This window comes from Tenrec ecaudatus, chromosome 1, assembly GCF_050624435.1.
Source record: "Tenrec ecaudatus isolate mTenEca1 chromosome 1, mTenEca1.hap1, whole genome shotgun sequence".
In the NCBI taxonomy this organism is placed as follows: domain Eukaryota; kingdom Metazoa; phylum Chordata; class Mammalia; order Afrosoricida; family Tenrecidae; genus Tenrec; species Tenrec ecaudatus.
Genome location: NC_134530.1, coordinates 213,537,263 through 213,564,446, shown reverse-complemented (window position 1 = coordinate 213,564,446; position 27,184 = coordinate 213,537,263). Strand labels below are relative to the sequence as shown.

The 27,184-nt window shown below is 39.6% G+C and overlaps 1 protein-coding gene across 1 annotated transcript in view; it reads right to left on the bottom strand.

Annotated features, from left to right (window-relative positions):
- Window positions 1-10,800, bottom strand: part of LOC142439445 (complement factor H-like) — a 77,204-nt gene extending 66,404 nt beyond the window's left edge. The window contains exon 1 of the mRNA XM_075541810.1: window positions 10,674-10,800. Coding sequence (XP_075397925.1) covers window positions 10,674-10,800 — 127 coding nt within the window. The remainder of the gene's footprint in view (window positions 1-10,673) is intronic.
- Window positions 10,801-27,184: the final 16,384 nt, after the last annotated feature.

The following is a 27,184-nucleotide window of genomic DNA, read 5'->3' as shown; positions in this document are numbered from 1 at the left end:
GATTACATGCTGGGGCATAAGGCAAATCTACATAAATTTAAGCACATTTATATCATAAAGACCTCTCTGATCACTGTGCCATAAGGATGGAAATCAACAAAAGGAAGATGAAGAAAACAAGAGCAAACAATTGGAAGATGAATAACTATTGCAAAAGGAGTGCATACTGGCACAGATCAGAGATGAAATTAGGAAATTTCTAGAAACCAAGGAGAATGAGAACATGACGTACCAAAACTTATGCGACACAGCAAAAGAAGTTTTCAGAGGAAGTTTCATAGCAATACAGGCACAGCTGAGAAAGGAAGAGAAACTCATGATTGATACGCTGACACAAAATTTACAACAACTAGAGCAGGGTCAGCAGGAGAGTCCTACTAATAGCAAATGAATAGAAATAATAAAAATCAGGCTGGGATACAGGAGAGGGAAAATAAGAAATTTGTGGAAAAAATTAATGCTACTTAAAGTTGATTGTTTGAAAGGATAAACAGAATCAACAGATCACTGGTAAACCTAATTGAAGAAAGGAGGGAACAAATTTCAATAGCAAGAATAAGGGATGAAAGAGGGGACATTACAACAGACCTTAAAGAAATCAAAAGGATAATTACACCATACTACAAAGGATTGTACTCCAATGAATTCAGCAACTTTGAAGACGTGGACAAATTCTTGGAAAAACAATCCCTGCTTAGACTGTCCCCAAAGGATGTCAAGAATCTCAACAGACCCATAGCAATAGAAGAAATAGACAAGGTTATCAAGGGATTACCAACAAAAAAATCCCCTGGAACAGATGGCTTCACAGGAGAATTCTACTAAGCATTTAGGGAACAACTAACACCAATCCTACACAAACACTTCCAGAACATAGAAAAAGTTGGCAAACTCCTGAACTTCTTCTATGAAGCTAATATAACTGTGATACCAAAACTGGGCAAGGATCCCATAAGAATTGAGAATTATAGACCAATATCCCTAATGAATATCCATGCAAAAATCCTTGACAAAATATTGGCCAAGAGAGTATAAAAATATATAAAACAAATTATAAAGCATGACCAAGTGGGATTCATACCAGGGATGCAGGACTGGTACAACATACGAAAGACCATTAGTATGATTCACCACATTGACATGAAAAACTATAAGAACCACATGAAAATATCGATAGATGCAGGAAAAGCATTCGACAACATCCAAAACCAATTCTAGTTTAAGACACTTGAGAAGATAGGAATGGAAAGAAAATTCCTCAAGAAAATACAAGCTATATATGAAAAACCAACAGCCAATGTGATAGCAAATGCAGAAAATACTAACACAATCCCACCAAAAAATGGGACCAGACAAGGATGCCCTTGTCCCCACTCTTATTTAATATTGTGCTGGAGGTTTTAGCTAACAGAATAAGGCAAAGAATAGACATCAAAGGTATTAGTTTGCAGAAGCAAGAGATAAAACTTCGTTATTTGCAGGTGATATGATTTTATACGTGGAAAATCCCAAAATCTCTACAAGGGGCATACTGGAAGCAATAGAGAAGTTTGCCAGAGTGGCAGGCTACAAGATCAACAAATAGAAGTCCATTCGGACTGCTATACACATCGGATAAGACCAGAGAGGAGGAGATAAAAAAGGTAGTATCCTTCACAATAGCCAAATACAAATGGAAAGATCTAGGAATATACCTGACTAAAAGAACAAAAGATCTATATGAGGAAAACTGCAGAACACTATTACAAGGAACCAAGAGTAACCTCAACAAGTGGATGAATATGTCATGCACATGTATTGGAAGACTCAATATAGTAAAGATGTTAGTTCTTCCTAAGGCACTACGTAAGTTTAATGCAATCCTGATAGAATTACCCTCATCTTTCTTCAAAGAAATGGAAAAATCAATTACCAACTTCATATGGAAAAGAAAGAAGTCCAGAATTAGCAGAGAACTTCTCAAGAAGAAGGACACAGTGGGAGGGCTTGCTTTACCTGACTTTAGCACGTACTATTCAGCCACAGTTGTCAAAACCGCATGGTATTGTTACAATGACAGATGTTCAGACTAATGGAAAAGAATTGAAAATCCAGAAATAAAATCATCAACATATAGACAGCTGATCTTTGATAAGTGCCCCCAAAAATATCCAACGAGAAGCAGATGCCCTCTTTAACAAGTGGTGCTGGAAAAAATGGATATTTACCTGCAGGGAAATGAAGAAAAACCCTTATCTAACTCCATGCACAAGAATAAACACAAGGTAGATCAGAGGCCTTGAAGATAAACCCAAAAGTATTAGGGCCATCACTGAAGGATTGGGAACAACTTGAGAACTTTGGCACAGGGAATAGATAATCTATCAGAAATCGGGAAGGACACAAACACAGAGGAGGCAAGAAATTTAAAATGGGATATACTGAAGATAAAACACCTATGTACATAGAAAGAATTCACCGAGAGTCCACGGACTGGGAAAACATCTTTAGCAATGACACATCAGACAAAGGCCTTATTACTAAAATCTACAATACTTTACTAGCTTCCAAAAAGAAAAAATCTAATTGCCTACGAGGAGGTGGGCAAAGGACCTGAACAGAATTTAACAGGGGCAGAAATCTGAATGGCCAACAAACATATAAGAAAATGTTCCCAATTTAAGCCATAAGAGAAATGCACCTTAAAGCAATGAGATACCACCTAACACCCTCAAAGATAGCCCAATGCAAAAAATCAGAAAGCAACAAGTGTTGGAGGGGCTGTTGGGAGACCGGAACTCTCGTCCAATGCTGGTGGAACTGTAAATATGTACAGCCACTATGGAAATCGATCTGGTGATATCTAAAATGGATGGAAATTGAGTTACCATACGACCTAGCAATCCCCCTACTGAACATATACGCAGAGGAGGCAAGAAACAAACCAAGACCAGACATCTGTGTTCCAATGTTCATTGCGGCACAGTTCACAATTGCAAGAAGTTGGAAACAACCCAAATTTCCATCAACTATGAGTGGATTAAAATGCTGTGGTACATATATACGATGGAGTACTACGCATTGCTAAAAAAAACCAGTGATGAACGTATGAAGCACATCACTGCATGGGAAGAACTGGAGAAAATCATGCTAAGCGAAGCAAGCCAAGCACAAAAGGACAAGTACAACATGAGTCCGTTGAGGCAAGCTTAAAAAAATGCAAAAGGAGCATGGGGAAAAAGCTACTGTATACAAATACTCCTGGATTGAGGATCAGGTAGTATGGCAGGGACCAGATCAAATCCAGGGATACATATGGTAGCCAACTAAAAAGGAAAAAATAATAATAAAGAAATGGGTGTCGGGATCACAGAGCACTAACCCACCAAAGGAGAGTTTTTTTGTTTATATCTCCACAGGGAAAGAGGGCCCAGACTTCAACAGAGTGCTCCAAGATGTGGATGCAACATGCTGGCGTGGAGTAGGGAACCAGTGGAGAGTTCTGAGGGGCCAGTCCGAATCCTAACTACATGGAAACCTGTCCCTCCCCCAAGAAGAATTTATTTCACAGGATAGGACTGAATCTGCAGGTCAGAGAGAGAAATATTTCTGATCAGAGTACATGGGAGCAAATGAAGGGGGAGGAAGTGTGAGAGAGTGGAGCACATCCTGGCCCACCAAGCCTGAGGACAATATTCCTGCTCAGAGCAGCCAGTCCACAGAGAAGGCCACATGTCCAGACCCACTATGAGACACAACCTACCTCACTGACCCACAGCCCTACAGGGGACAACACTGGAGACACAGTGTGGGAATTCTGCCCGATGTCATCCCACCACACCGAGACAAAACACTAAGGGAGTTCAACAGAACAGCAAGGTAACAGAGCAATGAAATTCCCACGGATTACCAAAAATAGACTTTGGGGTCAGGGATTGGTGCACCAACAGACTGGACTGAAAAATATTCCTACAGGCCAACAAACATTCCTTCAACTAACAACAAGCAGTTCATTTGTGTGTTTTATTCTGGTGTGTTTTTTTGTCATTTAGTTTGTTGTTGTTTTGTTTTATTTTGTTGCTTGGTTTTGCTCTGTCTTGTTTTTGTGCATGTTAGTATCTCCTCAAGTCTGTCTAAATAAAATATGCTGCATGAGCAATCTGGAGGAGAAAACAATGGGACTGACATTTCCGGGGCCATGGGAGAAGGGGCCATTGGGGAAAGACAGTGGGGTTAACAAACCCAGGGACCAGGGAAAAAGAAGTGATCCAAATTGGTGGAGAGGAGGGTGTAGGAGGCCTGGTCGGGTGTTATCAAGGATAATGTAACCAAGAGGAATTACTGAAACCCAAATGAAGACTGAGCATGATAGTGGGACAAGAGGAAAGTCAAAGTAATAGAGGAAAGAGCTAGGAGGCAAAGGACATTTGTAGAGGTCTAAATAAAGGCATGTACATATGTACATATATTTTATGAGGATGGGCAAATAAATCTATGTGCATATATTTATGGATTAAGTATTAAATGACAGATGGACATTGGGTCTCCACTCAAGTACTCCCTCAATGCAAGAATACTGCTCTATTAAACTGGCATTGTATGATACTCACCTTTCCCATACAATGGCTGAAGACAAAGCGAGAAAATAAGCAAATGTGGTGAAGAAAGCTGATGGTGTCCAGCGATCAAAGGATATAGCATCTGGGGTCTTAATGGCTTGAAAATAAACAAAAGCAACGATCTAACTCAGAAGCAATAAAGCTCACATGGAAGAAGCCCACCAGCCTGTGTGTTCACAAGGTGCTGAAGGGATCAGTTAACAGGCATCAAAGAACAAAAAATCATATCGTTGTGTGCTCACCTCCCTGATATGATTGCTGAAGACAAATGAGTGCATAAGCAAATGTGGCAAAGAATGCTGATGGTGCCTGGGTATCAAAAGATATAGCATGTGGAGTCTTAAAGGCTTGAAGGTAAATAAGCGACCATCTAGCTCAGAAGCTACAAAGCCCACTTGGAAGAAGCACACCAGCCTATGCGATCACGAGGTGTCCAAGCGATCAGGTATCAGGCATCATCAGAACAAAAAAATCATATCATTGTGAATGAGTGGAAGAGTGCGGAGTGGAGACCCAAAGCCAATTTGTAGGCCACTGGATATCCCTTAGAGAAGAGTCTCAGAGAGGAGATGAGCCAGTCATGTGCCATGTAGCAACAATGAAGCATACAACTTTCCTCTAGTTTCTAAATGTTTTCTCCCTTCCACACACAAACCCCACTATCATGATCTCAATTCTACCTGACAAATCTGGTTAGATCAGAGGATGTACACTGGTACAGATAGGAACTGGAAACACAGGGAATCTAGGGTGGATCATTCCTTCAAGACTAGTGGTGCAAGTAGCAATACTCAGAGGGTGCAGGGAGGGTGGATTGGAAAGGGGAAACCAATTGCAAGCAAATAACCTCCTCCCTGGGTGACGGACCACAAAAAAGTAGGTGAAGGGAGCTGTCCAACAGTGCAAGATATGACAAAGTAATAATTTATAAATTATCAAGGGTTCATGAGGGAGAGGGGAGTGGGGAGGGAGGGGAAAAATGAGGAGCTGATGCCAGGGGCTTAAGTGGAGAGCACGTGTTTTGAGAATGATGAGGACAATGAATGTGCTTTACACAATTGATGTATGCATGGATTGTGATAAGAGTTGTAAGAGCCCCTAATAAAATGATTTTTAAAAGAGAGCAATTAAGAAGGTCACAAATATAAAGCTTGATTTTCATTCATATTTAATGATTTTCTTTGTTAAATGATGCAGTGAAAGTTTCAGAACACATTTTAATATTGAGAAGTCAATAGATAACTCATATTATTTTGTTCAGTGGTGAAGGTGACTCCAAGCTTCTTTATGAGAAAAATTGTAATTTTTTCTTTTAAGAGTTCCTCTGCACAGATAGAAAAGTAGTGTCAATCTTAAAAGAGGCTGGAGCATTTTAATTTGAATAAAGGAGTTTGAACTCTGACAGACCCATTTTGAGTTTCAGAAAATTTGAAATCTATTTATGGCACCAAATGCACTAGCAGTCTGTCACTAGGACTGACAGTGACCCTCCCTAAAGGGCATAGTGGAGCGTATCCTATGGGTGTTTGAAGCTGTAAATCATTCTGGGAGCAGAAAGTCTATCCTTTTGAGTCTCATTGTGTAGAGCAGTTCCTGGACGGGGTCAGAGGGGCTCGTGGTGAGCAGTCAAACACATAACCCATTCTGACACCTGTCGCTCTTGTCTACGGCTCCAAGTGGAGATAACAACTCAGACCTGCTGCTAGTCAGTTCCTCATAAAGTGAAGCGATGCTTGGGGAAAAATCCAGGATGATGTGCTTGAACTGTTCAAAATATTCTTTGAAACACAGGACACCAGGTGAAGTAGGACTTGACCTAAATATTTAGTACAGCACAAAGTATTGTTTAAAAGAACAGGGTGCATTTCCTCTCTCACGTTAGCTAGCACTACATTAAAAGACCCTGTTTTTTTTTTGGGGGGGGGCTGATAAGTAGATTGAAGAGTGATGTCTAGCATATGCTCTCTTTCTCAAAAACGATATCTCATAGGGGAAAACTAGTGCAAATTTTTAAATCCGCAGGCCAAATATATCCACAGACCAATTTAATATTTGAGGCACCAAATTGTGCATTGGCCAGCGTCATAGCTAAGAAATACTCACAATCAAAATGCAAGAGTCAACCATCTGAATATACACAATACCTAAATAAATTTAAAATATATACCATAACTTCTGTCAATATCATAAAAATCATTGTTTTTTTAATATATCTGGATTTTTTGCTAAATTTTACTATATACCAATATTAGCATTTAAAAGAAACTTCATAAACTAATATTTTAAATATACATGGACCCAGAGTCAAAGAATAAATTAAGAAAATAATAAAGAATAATTATTAAATAAAAGGTTGTGGGAAAATGTCTAGATTAATTTATGTTTACAGAATTATACAGTGTACTAGCACTGGAATGATTAGAACTGTATTCCTTTATATCAGAGGCTAGAGAAATCAAATTATCAACTTTTATGCAATCAATGATTGAAAGTAAAGATATAGTTACAGATGCTGCAGAAAGACTGAGATTTGCATAATTTTTAAGAAAAGAAATTGATTGTCATACCATAAAAAAATCACTTCAGAATTGATTACATATATAAACAGGAGAGGGGAAATATTTTTAAAGTTTAAATAAAATATTCAAAAATCTTTGTGTCCTTGATGAAGAGCAATATAACTAAGATACTTAAAACTCAATACCATCAAGTCCATTCCTTCTTCTAGAGGCCCTCTAGCTCTTTTCTTCCCGCTGCACCACCATTTCCTATTCATTGTATTTCTTCATTTTTAAGTTTATTATCATTTAATATTCATTATATTTCTTTCATTTTGTCTTCTTTTTAAAAATCATGTTATTAGTGCTCTTCCAACTCCTATCACAATCCATATATATATATATATATATATATATATATATATATATATATATATATATATATATATATAGTGTCAAGAACATTAGTACAAATATTGCCATCATTCTTGTCAAAACATTTTCTTTCGAATTTAGCCCTTGGTACCATATCCTCTTTTTTTAATTAAACCTCCCTTTCCCATCCTCCTTCCCTCATTAACCCTGGATAATTTTCTAAATTATTGGTTTTGGTTTTTATGTCTTATGCTGATCATTGTCTCCCTTCACCCACTTTTCTGCTGGCTGTAACCCAAGGAGGAGTTATATGTCAATCATTGTGATTGGTACCCTTTTACTTCATCCCTCCCTCCCGCCCCTTCCCTTACCCTTCTTTTATCACTACTCTCATGATTGATCCTGAGGGTTTATCTGTCCTGGATTCCTGGTGTTGTGAGCTCTTATCTGTACCAGTGTACGTGTTCTGGTCTAGCCAGATTTGTAAGGTAGAATTGGGGTCATGATAGTATGGGTGGTGGGGGGAGCATTAAAGAAATAGAGGAAAGCTGTTTATTTCATAGCTGCTATACTGCACTCTGACTGGCTCATCTGTTCCTTGTGGCCCCTGTGAAAAGGGACATCCAATTGACTGCAGAAGGGATTTGGTTCTCTACTCCTTCTCCCTCATTCAAGGAGTTATGATTTTTTGCTCTGTCTTTGATGCCTGATACCTGATCCCATTGACACCATCTGATCACACAGGCTAGTATGCTTTTTTGATGTGGGTTTTGTTGCTTCTCGGGTAGATAGACCCTTGTTTATCTTTAATCATTTAAGGCCCCAGACACTATATTTTTTGATAGCTGGGCACCATGAGCTTTCTTCACCACATTTGCTTATGCACCCATTTTGTCTTCAGCAATCATGTTGGGAAGGTAAGCATCACAGAATGCTGGGTTATTCGAACAAAGTGTTCTTGGGTTGAGGGCACACTTGAGTAGAAGCCCAATGTCCATCTGCTACCTTAATACTTAACGTATAAATATATATGCATAGATCAATTTCCCTATTATTATATAAAAATTTATTTACATATGTGCATGCCTGTATTTAGGACTCTATAAATGTCCTTTGCCAACTACTTTTTCCCACTATTTCCTTTTACTTTCCTCTTGTCCCACTATCATGTTCAGCCTTCTTTCAGGTTTCAGCAATTCCTCTCAGCTACATTTCCTTTGATCAAACCCCACAACCCCCTATGCCTCCTTGCCATCAATTTTAGAGGATTTGTTCTTCCCTTATCCCTGGGTTTGTTGGCACCCGTCTTACTTTCCACCATCCACTCTCCTGTGTCCCCCTGGGAGCTTTAATCCCATGTTTTCTCCTCTAGATTATTTATCCCACCTCTCTTATCTAGACAGATATGTAGCAATAGTAAGAACAAAAACAAAGATAAGCAAATCATGACAAAATAAGAAAACAAATAAACAAAAAGAATAGTGACAGCAACAAAAAAAGCCTACAGCAAAAAATGAAAAGTCCATAAATAGTTCCATGTCTGATAGTCGATCCTATAGCTCTTACTGCCATTGAGTCAATACTGACTCGAGTGATACCTTTTGGGTTTTCAAGTTTTTTTGCTGAGATATTGTTCGTTTTGAACTGGCAACCACGAGGATCACAGCCCAACCACTATACCAACAGGTCTCAATCAAGATCCTACAGAGTAGAGTAGAACTGCCCTTGTGAGTTTGGGGAGACTCAAACTTCTTATGGGAGCAGAAAGCCTTTTCTCTTCTCCCTCAAAGCAACTGGTGGTTTCGAACTGGTGTCCTAGAGTTAGCAGCAAAACACATAACCCACAACACCACCAGCCTCCTGCTAAATAACACACAAACTGCCATTTAACAGGTTAATTAGCATGAGATGGAATAGGATTTAAATAAAGAAAAATGGAACCTAAAGAAGTCTAACAATTGTTTGTAATACAACTGAAATCAAAGGTGGTATCCTGAATGACTGCAAAAATGCATAAAAAAATTGAACAAAGAAAACCACTGATGCAGTTTTGCCAATAAGCATGAGTATATGATTGAGTCAAACAATTATAAACTAAATGCATATTAACACTTTAATGCTGTAATAATTTATAACCAATTTGTACAAATTAAAAAGCAATATGGTAGACAGAATTCTCAAAAGAAACAAAACCAGAATGCTAATAATTTTATAGATAAATATATATTATAAGAAATAAATAGTTAATTAATCTACAAAGCAGTAAAAATGGCTCAGTACAGCTCACTCCTGTGAGACAACTGTGAGACACTAACAGTCCTTCAAGTCTTGCGGGCCACCAGGTAGTCCTCTGTAGAGCAATTCAGGCTATCCAGCCCCAGGCAGCAAACAGCAAGGCAGGTAGGTTACCAAAAGTCAAAGAGATGGTAGGGTCCGACAGTCCCCAGCTGAAGAGATGTATATTCCAATAGTGTGGTGAAGCAGGTCTTGAAGGAACCTCAAATTACAGTGACACAGTCCATGAGTTAGGTGTCCCATAGGTAGTGTAGCTTGCAAATTGAGGCAGAGCACAAGCAAGGCAGTCACACGCTGTTCCGATGATCAAAGAGTGAGAGACAAGAAAGGTGAATCGTGCAAAGCCATTTATCTCACCGCCCTTCAATTAATCCCTCATGTGTTCATTGGCTATGTTGGCACAATAAACGTTAACTAACACAATCCACCCCTTGCCAACTTGGCATCTGTAACAATTCTTTAGCCATATAAAATTTCAGACATTAATGAAATCACACCTATACTTAATATCAAACATCTATCGTACACAAAAATGAAAACACACTGAGTCCAATTGTATCTGATATATCATACATAAACAAAGGAGAGATATGCAATAAGCACATGTAAAGCAAATATACTGACAATCACAAAAACTGGCGTTTGTAATTGATCATGTGGTCTTAACTGTTAAGTAGAACTACCTTCTTCTACTACCCATTCTGTATTACCTTTGCCTTCGGCAAGCACCTCAGCTGGCTGTGGTTTTTTGTCTGGTGGGGTGACCCTGACCTTCATTCCTGAGGGGTCTGGGTCATCCTGTCAGGATTGGGTTGCTATACCTTATCATTTACTTTAATCACAGGGCACGGTAGCCCTACGAGTCAGCCTATGGGATCTCCTGGATTCCAGACATATTCTTCTTTACCTCCATTTTGTAACACCAGCCCAATTTCTCCTTGGTAATCAGTATCAATCACACCATTCAGTAAAGTGACACCCTTCTTGACCTGTTGATTCAAAGGCATGAGAAGCCCAAGGTGGACAGAGGGCATTCTCAGCTGCAGTTCAGTGGAATCCGTGCTGTGTTTCCAGGTGGGAGAGTTCCTTCCTTCAGGACCAGGACCTCCAGGCCTGAAGCACTTAGGATTGCTGGGACAGGAAGCAAAAATGCTGCAAGGGGATCACTAGGAGTAATAGTGAGTGGTGCCACTCCAGCTTCCACCCGTTGGTTCCTGGATCCATGAATTCTAGCTATTGGAGACACAGCACCATATATTTGCCACTGGTTTAGAGCATATTCAACTTCCTGGAGAATATTTCCCCAGCCCGCCAAGTTGTTGCCACCTAGCTGGGGCTGTAATTGTGTCTTTAGGAGCCCATTCCATCGTTATATCAAGCCAGCTGCTTCAGGATGATGAGGAACATGATACGACCAGTGGATTCCATGGGAATGGGAACATTGCCTCACTGCATTTGCTGTGAAGTGAGTTCCTTGATTTGAAGCTGTGCTATGTGGGATGCCATGCCGGTGGATGAGGTATTCTGTAAGTCCACAAATGGCAGTTTTGGCAGAAGCATAGAGTGCAGGGAAGGCAAATCCATTTCCAGAGTAGGTGTCTATTCCAGTAAGAGCAAAATGCTGCCCCCTCCATGAATCAAGTGGTCCTATGTAGTCAACCTGCCACCAGGTTGCTGGTTGATCTCCCTAAGGAATGGTCCCATATCTTGGACTTAATGTTGGTATCTGCTGCTGGAAAGCAGGGCACTCAGCAGTAGGTATGGCCAAGTCAACCATGGTGAGTGGAAGTCCATGTTGTTGCACCCATGCATAATCTCCATCCCTGCCACCATGTCCACTTTGTTCATGTGCCCAGTGGGCGATAACGGAATGGCAGAGGAAAGAGGAGGCCCAGTCTCCACAGTACGTGCCATCTTATCCACTTGATTGTTAAATTCCTCTTCTTCAGAGGTAACCCTTTGATGAGCATTCACATAAGACACGGTTGCCTTTACTTTCTTGGCCCATTCAGAGAGGTCCATCCACATACCTCTTCCCCACCCACACCTCCTTGTCATCAATATTTCAATCATGTTCCTTCCAAATCCCTGACCATCCAGCCAAGCCATTAGCCACAGCCCATGAATCAGTATACAGTCTCGCATTTGGCCATCTTTACTTGCAGGCAAACTAGACAGCCAGGTGCACTGCTCGAAGTTATGCCCATTAGGAGGAGTAACCTTTATTACTGTCTTTTAGGGAGATCCCAGAAAGGGGCTGCAGTGCTGATGCTGTCCACTTACAAGTGGCACCTGCATATCGTGCAGAGCCATCCATAAACCAAGCATGACTTTTCTGTCCTTCAGATAAATTATAATAAGGAATTCCCCAGGAGGTCATAGTTGCAGACTGAGAGAAAGAATGTGATGTGGCAGGAGTGGAGATTGTGGGCATTTGGGTCACTTCTTCATGCAGCTTACTTGTCCTTTTAGGTCCTGCTTTGTCCTGATCTCATATATACCACTTCCATTTAACAATAGAGTGTTGCTGTGCATGTACAACTTTATGACTCTGTGGGTCAGAAAATACCCAGTTCTTGATGGGTAGGTCAGGCCTCATGGTGACATGATGGCCCATGGTGAGGTGTTCAGTCTCCACCAAGGCCCAGTAACAGGTCAACAACTATTTTTTAAAGGGGGAGTAGTTGTCTGCAGAGGATTTTAGGACCTTACTCCAAAATCCCAATGGTATATGCTGTGATTCACCAATAGGGGCCTGCCAAAGACTCCACACTGCATCTTTAACTAACATCTCTAGCACCATTGGGTCAGCTGGATCATATGGTTCCAGTGGCAAAGCAGCTTGTATGGCAGCCTGAAACTGTTGAGGAGCCTTTTCTTGTTCTGGGACCCCCTCATAATTGGAGGGGAGGCCTTTCATTTCATGTGATAAATAGGTTGAAGTAGAAAACCCAAGTGTGGGATATGTTGCCTCCAAAATCCGAAGAGACCAACTAGGTGTTGTGTTTCCTTTTTAGTTGTTAGGGCAGGGGGGAGGGGACAGATCTAATAGCTTCTTCTTCATTTTAGTAGGAATATCACAACAAGCCCCAAACTACTGGACTCCTAGAAATTTTATTGAGATGGAGGGTGCCTGAATCTTCATTGGGTTAATTTCCAAGCCTCTTGAATGCAGATGTTGTATTTCAGTCGCTTGCAAAATGAGACTCAGGATCTCGTTCTCAACAATGTCAGCTCTATTACTAGAGGAGAGAAGGCTCTCTTTTCTAGCATATACAGAAGCTTTGGGGTCTATTATTCAGCACTTAAGATGAACGTCTGTGGTTCTGAGACCATCCCTCTCCTTAATCACACTTTCCATTATGAAAAGGACCAGACAACCAACTCTTCTATACTTGTCATCCTGACAAAAGTGCTGGAAAATATCAAACATACAATCACCCAGAGCCTCTCCTTTAACCAGCACCTCATCTATCAATGGTGCTACTGTAGATACTAACTTTGCTATTTCACACCATGCATTAGTAAGAGTGGCAGACTTATCCATGCCTTTGGGTATAGAAATAACATTATTAGTGCTGTTAAGACTAATCAGGTTGGAGAGTCAATTTAAGAAGCCCATGTTTATGATTCTATTTATTTTTGGTACCAATATGTTAGACAGGGTTCTCTAGAGAAAGAAAACCAGAACACTAGTAATTATATATCTTTATAGATATATAATATAGATAGATAACATAAGAAAAAAAACAGTTAATCTCTAAAGCAGTACAAAAGGCTTAGTGCAAATCACTCCTGTGAGACACTGACAGTCCTTCAAGTCTTGAGGGCCACCAGGCAGTCCTCTGTAGAGCAATGCAGGTTTTCTGGCCACAGGAAGCAAATAGCAAGGCAGGTAGGTCACCAACAGTGAGCCAGATGACAGGGTCCAACAGTCCCCAGCTAAAGAGATGTATATTCCAATACTGTGGTGAAGCAGCTCTTGAAGGAACCTCAAATTACAGTGACACAGTCCATGGGTTAGGTGTCCCATAGGTAGTGTAGCTTGCAAATTGAGGCACAGAACAAGCAAGGCAGCCACACATTGGTCCGATGATCAAAGAGCAAGAGACAAGAAAGATGAGGCTCACCAAGCCATTTATCTCATTGCCCTTCAATTAATTCCACATGTGTTCATTGGCCATGTTGGCATAATAAATGTTAACTATCTCAGTTAATACCAATGACTTACAAAAATGTAGAGCAACAAGTAACTGTTTACTGTACAGCTACCTAAGAAATAGTTTGGAATCAATCACATTTACTAAAACATAACAAATAGGGACCAGACTTCAACCCAGTGTCGCAAGGTGTGAATGCAATATCCCGGCGTGGAGTAGGGAACCAGTGGAGAGATCTGGGAGGCTGGCCCCAGCACCATAAATTAAGTGGATTCCTGCCCCTCCCCCGTAAAGAATTTGTTCCAAAGGACGACATTCACTCTGCAGCTCCGGGAGATGAACATATCTGATCAGAGCACACGGGAGCAGATGAAGGGGCAGGAAGAGAGAGTGGAGCACAGCCTGGCCCACCAGGCCGTGAGGATGATGTTCCTGAGTAGAGCAGCCAGTCCACAGAGAGAACAACATGGCTGGCTCCACTATGAGAAATGATGCCAATCAGTGACTAAGGGATACAGGGGACAGCACCAGAGACACAGTGTGGGAATTGCACCTGACCTGATCCCACCACACCGAGGCAAATCACTGGGGGAGTGCAGCGGAACAGCAAGGGAATGGAGTGGCAAGGTCCCCAGGGAATGCTGAAAGTGGACTTTGGGGCCAGGGCGTGGTACCCCAACAGACTGGACTGGAAAACGCTCCTAAGGGCCAGCAAATGATCCCTGAACTAACTACAAGCTTTTTTCTTGTGAACTGTTTTGTTCTGTTCTTTGTCAGTGGTTTGTTTTTGTTGTTTTGTTGTCTGGTTGTATACTGTTGCTTTGGTTTCCTCTGTCTTGTTTTCGTGGATGTTAGCATCTCCACGGGTCTGTCTGAATAGGACAGGCTGGATGAACTATCTGGAGGAAAAACAACGGGACCGACAGTTCCGGGGGGACTTGGGGTGGGGGGTAGGGGGGGTAAGGAAGTGGTGTTAACCAACACAGGGACAAGGGAAAAACATGGGACCCCAAATGGTAGAGAGGGGGGAGTGGCAGGCCTGGTGGGGAATGATCAAGGGTAAGGTTGCTTAGAGAAGAGGTATACTCTAGCCCAGGTGGCGATGAAGCATGGTAGTAGGGCAGGAGGAAAGTCAAGGGAGATGGAGGAAAGAGCTAGGAGTCAAAGGGCATTCATGGAGGTCTAGACAAAGACATATACATGCAAATATATATAGGAGGATGGGGAAATAGATCTATGTGTCTATATTTATAGGTTAAGTATTAAGGTGGCGGAAGGACCTTGGGCCTCTACTCAAACACTCCCTCAACGCATGAATACCTTCTTTTATTAAATTGGAACTCTATGATGCTCACTCTCCAGACACAACGGCTGGAGCCAAAGTGGGTGAACAAGTAAATGTGGTGAAGAAAGATGATGGTGCCCGGCTATCAAAAGAGATAGTGACTGGGGTCTTAAAGGCTTGAAGGTGAACAAGCCGCCATCTAGCTCAGAAGCAAAAAAGCCCACATGGAAGAAGCACACCGGCCAGTGCGATCACGAGGTGCCAAGGGACCAGGTATAAGGCATCATGCAAAAAAAATATATATATAAGTGTGTGTATGTATGTGTATATGTGTGTATATGTATATATGTATATGTATATATTTATATACCATATTAAATGAAGGGGGAAGTGCAGAGTGGAGACCCAAGGCCCAAATGTCGGCCAATGGAAATCACCTCCTAGAAGGGTTTAGGAGAGGAGATGGGTTAATTAGGGTGCGAGGTAGTACCGATGAAGAACACAGCTTTCCCCCAGATCCTGGATGCTTCCTCCCCACAACTACCATGATCCGAATTCTACCTTGCAGGGCTGGATAGGGCAGAGGCTGTACACTGGTACATATGAGGGCTGGAGGTACAGGGAATCCAGGGTGTATGATACGTTCAGGACCAAGGGTGTGAGGGACGATGCTGGGAGAGTGGAGAGTGAGTGGGTTGGAAAGGGGGAACTGATTACAAGGATCCACATGTGACCTCTTCCCTGGGAGAGGGACAGCAGAGAAGTGGGGGAAGGGAGACTCCGGATAGAGCAAGATATGACAAAATAACGATGTATAAATTACCAAGGGCACATGAGGGAGGGGGGTGTAGGGAGGGAAGGGGAAAAAATAGAGGACCTGATGCAAAGGGCTTAAGTGGAGAGCAAATGCTTTGAGAATGATTGGGGCAGGGAATGTATGGATGTGCTTTATATAATTGATGTATGTATATGTATGGATTGTGATAAGAGTTGTATGAGTCCCTAATGAAATGTAAAAAAAGAAAAGAGGAGAGAAAAAAAGAAAATGATTAGGGCAAAGAATGTACAGATGTGCTTTATACAATTGATGTATGTATATGTATGAACTGTGATAAGAATTGTATGAGCCCCAATAAATTGTTTAAAAAAAACAAAAAGAAAACACAGATATAGCAAAAATATGTGTTAATAAAATTTGACTATTTAAAAAATAATGTAAGAGAAATAATTTAGTGATTTCTATGTCAATGTTAAACATAATTTACTTTCATAAACACATAATCTATTAAAAATTACTGTATTATTTTAATCTGTAAATAAGCTCATTTACTTTGCTAAATATCAACACCCACACACTTGGATAGAACACTGACAAGTGTCTAATGGCAAAACAATGCATTCTGTTAGGTTACATATGTGCCAGTCTTATCAAATTACAAACCTTCTGAGATCTCACTGAAATGAAGGCATCTTGGAGAGGGGACCCAGCCTTGCTCTGTACATGTAATGGCAGTTTCTCACCTCTGGAGACCAAAACCAGGATTGTACTGACCCGTTAGAGATTCATGCTCTACATAATACTTTTGTGACTTATTAAATTGCCATTATGTCATTGCTGTCTTGGCCATGTTTGAGTCTTTCTATTTGCAGAAACTTCAGATGAAACCCAGTGAAATTGTTGATTCAATTCTAGAGCTGAGATGTGAACTCCAGTGGTGAGACCTCAGAACAAGTATGGCTGTCCACCTCCTTATCTGGATTAATAGGATAAGAATGCATAAAACTTCAGACTATAACTTCTATTTAAAGCATATTAAAAGGCTGCATGCTTTGAACTATTGCTATCATTATCACAGGCTTCAGTACCAACATAATTCCCTGTATTGGGGTACAATTCAGTCTTCTGCATTTATCTCTTTTATACGGTATTTCCTTGAAGTGAATGTAGTATTTCACTCTTTCTGAGTAACACCACTGATTAATGGTGGCTTGTTTCTTGTTGTGACATTGGAAGTGATCTCACTGGTATTTAAAGTAACATCAGGGTCACTCAAGGTGAACAGGCTCCAGCAGAGCTTCCCATGTAAGAACAGACAATGAAGAAGGTCTAGGCTGTCCACCTCTGAGGAATTCACTCTTAAACACCTTATGAATAGCACAGCACCTTCAAGTAGAGTAGTGGATGATGAGCCTCTCATGTTGGAGTCTTTCAAAATGACTGAGGAAGAATGCTCAAATGAAGCTGACCATAATTATTGGTGATTGGAATGAAAAATTTGACAACAAAGAGGAAGGAACGTATAGAAATGGGACATTGGAAAATATGGCCTTGTGGAGATCTATGAGATAGAGATTGCTAGACAGAGTTTTGAAAAATTTCTTCCTTGCGAATACTTTTATTAAACCGCACAATGGGGACTATAAAAGTGGCTTTCTCCATGTGGAGTACACAGAAATAAAGTTGACTACGTCTGTGGCCGATCGTGGGAAAGCTCAATGTCAGTTTTTAAAAAAGGGTCAGAGCTGACAGGGGACCAGACAATAAGTGCTTCATATGAAACTTTAGGTTGAAGCTAAAAATAATTAATACAAATCCTTGAAGGCAAAAATACTACATAGAGTAGAGGCCACCCAAATTTGGAGAATATTTCAAGAACAGATTTGACTCATTGAACACATATGGCAGAATACCTGATGAGCTGGGGGTGGACATCAAGAACACCAGTCATGAAAAATGCAGTAGGTCATTAAAAAGCAGGAGGGAAACAATCCAAGTGGATGTAGAAGAAACTCTGAAACCTGCTCTTACTCATAGAACAGCAAAGATCAATGGAAGAAACGATGAAGTCAAAGAATTTAACAGAACATTTTGAAGGGCAGGTACAGAAAACAAATCGAAGTATTATAATGAAGTGTGCAAAGACCTAGATTCAGAAAACAAAAGAAGAATAACACATTCAGAGTTTCTAAAACTGAAAGAATTGAAGAACATATTCAGGACTCAAAGTGAGATACTGAAATATTCTATGGACAAAATATTGAATGATTCCAAAAGCATCCAAAGAGAGATGGAAGAAATAATAGTCACTGTACCAAAAAGAACTGCTCCACATTCAACCATTTCAATAGGTGGCTTATGATCAAGACGCAGTGGTCCTGAAGGAAGAACTTCAAGCTGCACCAAAGGCCTACGTGAGGGACAAAGCTCCAGGAATTGATGGGATACCAATCGAAATGGTTCAGCAATCTGATGAAGCATTAGAAACACTCACTCACCTATTCCAAAGTATTTGAAAGACAGTTTCCTGACCAAGTAAATATAAGTTCCATATTTGTACCCATTCCAAAGCTACCTAACAGAAGTTCAAGTTATAGAACAATATCATTGATATCACATGTAAGTACAGTTTTGTTGATGATGATTCAATAATGTTTGCAGCACTACATAGGCCGGCAGCTGCCAGAGGTTCAGGCTGGATTCATTACAGGTCGTGGAACAAAGGATGTCATTGATGAAGTCAAGTAAATCTTGGCTGGAAGAAGGGAATATTAGAATGATTTTCATTGAGATTTATTGACTATGCAAAGTTATTAGGCAGTGTGGATCATAACCAACCATGGATAACATTGAGAAAAAGGAGAATTCCAAAATCTTCCTCATGTTCATGCAGAATCTCTACAAGTGGCAATTTTTGTAATACAATAAGGGAACTGTGCATGGTGTAAATCAGGAAAGGTGTTCATCAACCCATGGGATTTTAACATATTTATGCACGTTCTATTGTGAGTGACTAATCTGAAGAGCTAGAGTGTGTAAGGAAGAGCATGGCATCAGGACTAAAGTAATGCTCATTAACAACCTTTAACATGCAGATAGCATCATCTGAAAGCAAGAAAATTAGTAGTACTTATTAATGAAGACCAAAGATTTTCATATGGATTAAAACTCAATGTCATGAACATAAAAATCCTAACAATGTATAAAATCATGGTAAATGTAGAAAATATTGAAGTGTTCATGGATTTCATTTCACTTGTAGCTGCCATCAACAAGCAAGAAAGCGTCGGGCAAGAAGTCAAGTGGTGTGTTCCACTGAACAAATGTACTGCACAAAAATTCATTAAAATGTTAAAGAATAAATATGCCACTTTGAGGACAAAGGTAGACATAATCTAAGCCATGGCATTTACAATAGTCACAAAAACATGAGAAAGCTTGACTATAATTGAGATAGACAACAGAACTTATGTAATTGAATCATGGTGTTTGGAAGAATAGTGAAGCTATCATGGAGTTTTGGAAGAATGATAAAATCTGTCTTTCAAGAAGTACAACTGTTATGCACCATAGAAGCTTGGACAGTGAAACTTCATCGTATGTACATTGGATATGCTATCCAGGTACACCAGTCCCAAGAAAAGGACATAACTCTTGGCAGAGTAGAAGGTCAGCCAACAAGAGGAAGAATCTAAAGAAGATGAGTTGGCACCGTGGCTTCTATGATGAGCTCAAAAGTAGTAATTGTGAGGGATGCTGACAGGACTGAGTAGTGTTTCAGTCTCTGTGACTCAGGGCCCCTTCAATGGCACATGGCAGCACAACAATCAATGGATTGCTTACACCACAGCCCAGGATCTGATAGCTATCACTGCTAAATTCCATCTTCTTAGAGACAATGTAGTGGATAGCAATATTTTAAAATGTGGAACCTGCCCAATTATGTCATCTTTCATGACGTCTAGTGTAATTCTGCTGTGAATTCATACTACAATTTCCTAAACTACTACACACACTTATAACATACATGAGTAATGGAGCACACATGAAACAAGGTCCTGAAAACAGTTTCACTTAATATTTTTTAAACCTAACAAATTATCTTATAATCAATTTTCCATCTGGTTCACAAGAATTACATAACTGAAATCTAGGCATAATTAGGCTTTTCTTTATCTATATACAGCTTAACTCATCTAAATAAATCAATTATAATTATTCTACATTTCCTTTTAATTCTTATGCATGTAGAAATCTAATTCATAACTTTCATCCTTGAGGGTATTGCTTTTAAGAATTTGGTGATTAAGTCTGTCATACTTGAGTTAATTGGCCTTTTTTATCTTTATTTTTCCCTATTGTACATCCAGTGGAATCCCAGTATATCTTTACAATGTACTGGGAGATAGAGAGGGGGAAAAGGACATGATCTTAGAGGACTAAAATCCTTAAAAATGGTAAAGGAAACATCCCAAAGATAAAATCCTACTTTGAGTAGCAATTTTCTATTTGTAATGGATTTTTTAAAGGCCACAATTTTTCAACACCTCTCATCCAATTGGTGCAAACAAATTTCCTTCAAACTTGAGTGTGTACATGATTCTGTGTCTCCCGTCTAATGAGACATGCATGGCAGAGGGACAGTGTGCCTTAAGAGGCAACATGGCTTCCTCTGCTCTTTCTCAGGTTCTTATTAGGAGGACAGTCACTGCCATGCAAGCAATTAATGGAGGGGCCCAAGAGGCAAGAGATGATGTTCATTCACAAAAGCCACATGAGTGAGCCATCTGGGAAGCAAACCCTCCAACCCAGTCAGGCCATTAGATGATTGCAGTCCTGTTCAACACGCTACAGAGTCTGCATCAGAAACACCAGCAAAGCCACTTTGAGATAATGAAATTGAATATTTTAGAGCCAATGCTTTTTAGGAAATGTGTTGCCCAGCATTGGGTAACTAATATCTTAGGTGTAGGTAGAACAATTAATATAAGAGAAAAATATATTCCTATACACACATATGTGCACAATTTTAGTAACTGAAAAATAGATTTCTATACACACAGATGTGTAGAATGTATTTTCCTTTGAAATGTGTGCTTCTTAAATGCTCTTTGAGTTGCAGGAACAAACACGTTTGTAGGAGGAGCATTCAGGCAATAGACGGGAGGGGTTAAGGTTGCCCAATGAAATTCTCATAGGACAGCTGTTGCTGCCCTCAGACTAGGAACAGGCGCCTGTCTGCGGTGGAAAAGCAATGATTCTTCAGCACAATATTCCCGTCCTATTTCAAACTACCGCCGTTTTCAATTTCCCAAACTTCTCAGTAAGAAACTTCCTATGATCCTTCTCTTGTCTTCAAGAAAATATATTAAGGTTATTCCATGGGGATGCCCAAAACAATTGTTGCAACCTTCTAAGCTGACTTCTCTGTTTTCAATGTGAGCTTTTTTTAAAAAAAAAGAAACAATATAACTAAGAAAAAGAGATTATTGAGAGAATTTATTGATAGTCATCCACTAATTACTGGGGCATGTTAAAACGTGCTTTCTTTGGAATAAGCCCATGAATGTATGAGTTGGGGCCTTAAAGTAATACTTTTCTATTTACCCTCATATTATTTCTTTTTTAAAATTCATTTTAGTGGGGGCTCATAAAACTCTTATCACAATCCATACATCAGTTGAATCAGGCATGTTTGTACATATGTTGAACTCATTCCTTTCTAGACATGTACTTTCTATTGAGCCTTTGGTATCAGCCTCTCCCCACCCCCAACCACATAACCCCCTGATAGGTTGTACATTGTTATTATAGTCATCTTTCAAAACAACCGCTGTCTCCCTCCCCCATGCTCTCTGCTGTTCTCCCTCCTATAGAGAGGTGTATGGTTATGTGTCAGTCATTGCTATCAGTTTCCCGTTCTCCCTTTCTCTCCCCCTCTTACCACTAACCTTCTAGTATCACTAGTCCCACCACTGTTCTTATAGTCTGTGTGTCTTGAGCTCACATCCCTCTCTATACCTGTGTACATGTTCCAATCTAGTCTGAATTGGGAAGCAGCACTAGGGTCATGATAGTGGGGGGGGGGGGGTGTGCCTGAAGGAACCAGAAGAATACAGTGTGTTTCATCCATGCTTTACTTCACCCTGGTGACTCATCCCCTCCCTGTGTCCCCTCTGTGGGGAGATTGTTCCACTGTCTACAGATGAGCTTTAGATCTATACTGTAGCCCCCTCTTTCTCAAAAATATGTGTTTGTTTGTTATGTCTCTGCTGATGCCTATTATCTGGTCCCTATGACTCCTCATGATCGCACAGGTGGTGGGCTTCTTCGATGTGAACTTGCTGCCCCACTGCTGAACGACGGCTTGTGTAACTTCCAGCCTTTAAGACCCCAGATGCTATATATTTTAGTAGATGTGCACCATCGACTTTTTCTACACATTTACTTATGTACCCGTTTTGTCTTCAGTGTTTGTGTCGGGAGGGTGCACATCATAGACTGCCAATTGGTTAGAACAGAGTGTTCTTCTATTGAGGGAAGGTATAAACAGAGACCCAAAGTCCATCCCCTACCCCAGTGTATTGCCATATAAATATATGTACATGGGCCATTACCTCTATTTTTGTGGATTAGTGTATGTACAGATGTACACTGCGATGTTTATACCTCTATCCATTGCTTTGCTTCCTTGGTCCTTGTCGGAGCAACATCAAACTAGCTAAAAGGAGGAACCAAGAGGCAGAAATAAGGGGAAGGGGACAGTGGGGTAGGAAGAAGGTAAAAGGAAACAGAGGAAGGGCCCTCATATTATTTCTATGTGATATAGTGTACATAGAACCTATACAATGTGAGGGAATATGACATATGAATCCATGACACCATCATCACAATGAAGACAATGAAATTTACATTACAGAATTTAAAAGTCCCCTTGACTTTTCCAAGTCAGAATGTATCTTTTCATATGCTATGGTTTCTACTTAAGATTTAATGAACACATTCACATACCTCAAGATTCTGAATTGACTGAATTTTTACATTGGAACACAGGTAACAAATAATACATTACTTTTTTTTCCTTTTAAAATAGGAGATAACTTTCTCCTAAACATATATTTCACCATGAACTTGCAATATGGAATATTTCCACCCTCTGATCCATTCATGTACACATACATTAAAGAGAATATGATGTTAAGCTATATTTAACACGGAAGTTGAGAATTTTAACTTACCTGGCTCCTCGGCCCAAGACACCCACAAGGTAAGAATGACAATGATTGGAAACAGCATCTTAGAATGTCTTAATGATCCATAAATATACTTATCATAGCTGTGCAGCTTTGACTTTGAAAACAGTCTTATGAGCTGTTATCAGGGATGACCAAAATTAAAATGAACTACAATTTAGCTAAGCAAAATGAGGTCACTAAGTAAATGTTAATGTTCAATCAGTTTTGCAGATTTTCCAGGTAATTTTTAACTAGACTTTTACAACCATATCTACAATTGCTCAACTCTTATTTATGTGTCCAGTTTCTATGAGAACAGGAATGAAATGAATTAGCTCTAAAGATCATATAAAATACAAATTTTAGTAAACTGTCCCTTGAAAATTGGTCTGTGCCTAAGGCAGTAGAATAATATGTGACTGGCCCTTACAATCCAAGGCTTATTCCTGTTGCTTTCCTCAGTCCTGCATTTCCTTTGACCCACCGCATCTCTTAGAAGGATGCTGAAAATCAACCAGGGGTTTTGGTCATAGCTGACCAACCTTTTTACATGAGGTTAGGGAAGCAAACTGATTAATTTTTTTAGTTAACAGTTGATCATGTTAGCTAGTGCCAGGTTTCCAGCACATTCTTAATGTTTAAATAATATTTAATCAGCATACATTGAGGAACCTTTTCATTAGGCACAATATATCCTGACACATGCAAGGCCTTCCCTCTGTTGAGGAACTACCGTACAAGCCTCACCCCCTTTAACTCGACTGCCCTCTCACTCGACAGGGACAGAGCTGGGCTTCGGCCTGCCTGCTGCAGGAATGAGGAAAAGACCCTCTGCAAAAAGGTCTGAACAAAACACTCTGACAACTGGCTTGTGAAACTCCTTAACCTTGAAGCAAGGTCTTGGTGCAAGATTGTACTCGGAGGTCATGCTGACGCATGCTGAGAAATCCTAGTGCCGGACTGTGCTCAGAGACAAACCTGAGACATTTTGAGACCTACTGACCCAGAGCAGCAGCACAGATGAAACTGGAATGATACATTACTAAGGATGGCCTGAGTAATTAATTAGAAGGTGGACTGACCATCTGCAGAGTGAGATCCCCTCCCATTAAAACTAGCAGTGTTCCTCTGGCCAATGCCACCTCCCATGTGAAGAAGGAGCCCTCTTTTCCCGCCGGAGTGGAGTGTAACTTATCTACACTTAAGGTGGTTCTTTCTCACCTGATAGAGGTACTCACTTCATTCCTTTTCAAGTGACTCTATTCCGCAATTCAATGTGGCTTAACTCTTTGCTATGTGCGTGTGTGAGCCTAGCTTTCCTCTGGACACTCTAATCACACACGTTTGGACTTTGCTAGTTCTCCCATGGATAACAGCCCGGACCTGATCTTCACATCACTGACTAGTTCATTGATTTTAGTTTTCATATTAATGAATATATGTAATATTCTATTTCTTATGTTGTTATCCTGACATGTCTTTGGGTTGGTTTCAATTCATAGCAATCCTGAGTACTGCAAAATGAAACACCCTGGTTCTGTACTTTCCCAAAATTGTTATTATGTTTGGATCTATTGTTGAAGCCATTGTGTCAATTCACCTCATTGGAGGTCTTCTGTTTCATTCACCCTCTGCTTCACCAAGGGTGATGTTCTTCTCCCAGGACTGGTTCTTCCTTACATCATATGCAAGGATGTAAGATAAAGTTTCCCGTCCTCTCTTCAAAGGAGAAATTTTGTTATATTTCTTCCAAAGCAGATTTGCTCATTTTTCCCTAGTCCATGGTATATTTAACATTTATGGCCAAGATAATAATTAAAGTATTCCAATTCTCTTTGCTCTTCCTTATGCATTATCTAATTTTCATATGCATGGGTTAAGTCAAAATGTTATAGCTTGGGTCAGTCACATCATAATATCAAAAGTGATATCATTGATCATTACATTTTAAAGAGGTTTGAAAAAACATATCATCATTTAACTTCTTAACTGCAACCTCCAAAGGAATTATATATATATATGTTCATACACATATATTTTCCTTTTAAAAAATTGCATTCAAATAGATAATTAAAATTTAAATATATAATAGTATAAAGGTGAAGGAAAGAACAGAATAATAAAAGTCAATTATGTTAAAATTATTTATATGCCAGCTATTTTATTTATCTTAGCTGCAATAAAATTTAAGTATTGAGAAATCTTTAACATTATGTATAATCTTGACTTACACAATTGTTTATATATGACCTACTTTTCTACAAATATCATGTAGATATTCAATATAAAATATAAAACTTATCTGTTTGAATTTTAAAAGGCAAACAGAAACAAACCTGTGAATATATTTAGAAAGCTGTAAGAAAAAAAAAAGAAAGCTGTAAGATACATTTTTCTTATATTTTTCAGTAAAGGTGCACCTCAGTCCTTATGGGGGACATGGATATTAGCACTTAAGCATGAATATGTAGTTTTTTTTAGGAGGTATGGACATAGAGTTGTTAATCTGTTTGCAAAAATGCGTGTCAATTACGAAAAGAATTACAAGACTAAAGGAAGTCCCACTAAGGAAAATTCTTCAAATCTGCACTCAACCTCTTTTTAAATCATTTTTTTACTACATTGAGAATTGTAAATGTCAGAGATCCAGTACAAAGCAAGTGTGGTAGAGCTATAAACATTTAAAATAAAGTCGCTCCAATGTGGAATGGAAAGAATTTGTTGTTCAAGGAAAACTAATGAAATCCATTGTCATCAAGACAAATCTGACTTATAACAACCTAACAATATAGGTTCCCAATGCTTTAACACTTCATGGGAACAGCTAACCTCAGCTTTCTCACAAGGAAAAGTTGGTGGCCTTACAGAGCAGAGCGCATTTTTCTTGAAATTCAGAAGGAGATATCTCTTAAAATAGCATGTTTTAGGAATTAACTCAAAAATATATACTTGTAGTAAGATAAATGCAAAATAGACCCACTTTAGCAGAAGCTAAAACCAGGATTGCACATGACAATAATCAGTATTTTTGAGAGTTTTCCCAGAGTCTGTGAAAACTTATGAGATTTCTTGAACACTGTTGGCACTGACATGATGATAGATGCATTGATTAATAGGGTAAAAGAACCCAGAAATATACACACACATATGTAAACCACTAGTTTCAATCTGGAGCCACAACTGAGTTCTCTAGGTAAATAAGACTTAATTTTGGCTTCCTTCTCACAAAATAGCAAATCATCAGAAGTTGAAACATAGTAATAAAGGAGACATTAAGAAGATAAAGCTCAAGAACCAATGGGTGGAATATATTCAGTTGTGACTGCAAGGCCACCATTCCTGAAAACACACTCAAAGAATACTGTTATACAAATGCGAAAGTGGACATAAGTAACAGTTAAAACTTCATGTCCAGCAAAAGGCATTATAAAAATAAATTAACCCATATAAGGAAGGACATTGCCAATAGAACAGACAAAAGACTCATACATATCATGCATAAATCATCCAGGCAAAATATCACAGCAATTATCTCACATACCTAAATTCACAAATGTGCTCAACTCCATAACACAGCATTGATGTACAACATAGCTACCCAATTAAACCACACACTTACAAAATGGATTGTATTGAAAAGTCTGGCATTTACAACTTTTGATGAGGATGAGGATTAACACTGGAGGAGGATTAAATGGTTCAATCGCTTTGAATAATGTAAATGGGTGTATGCCTGAGTTAGTTAGTTCATTGTGCCCACCTGGCCAATAAACAGAATTGGGGTTAATTGAAGAGTAGAGGGATAAATAGCTCAGTGAGCCTTGCCTTTGGAGTTATCTGTCTCTTGCTTTATGGTGGTCGGGCCAGTGTGAAGCTGCCTTGGCCAGTTTCCTGCTTTAGCAGGCAGGGTTCACTTCCTAAAGGACATCCCTGAGGAGAAGCCACATGGACCCACTCCAA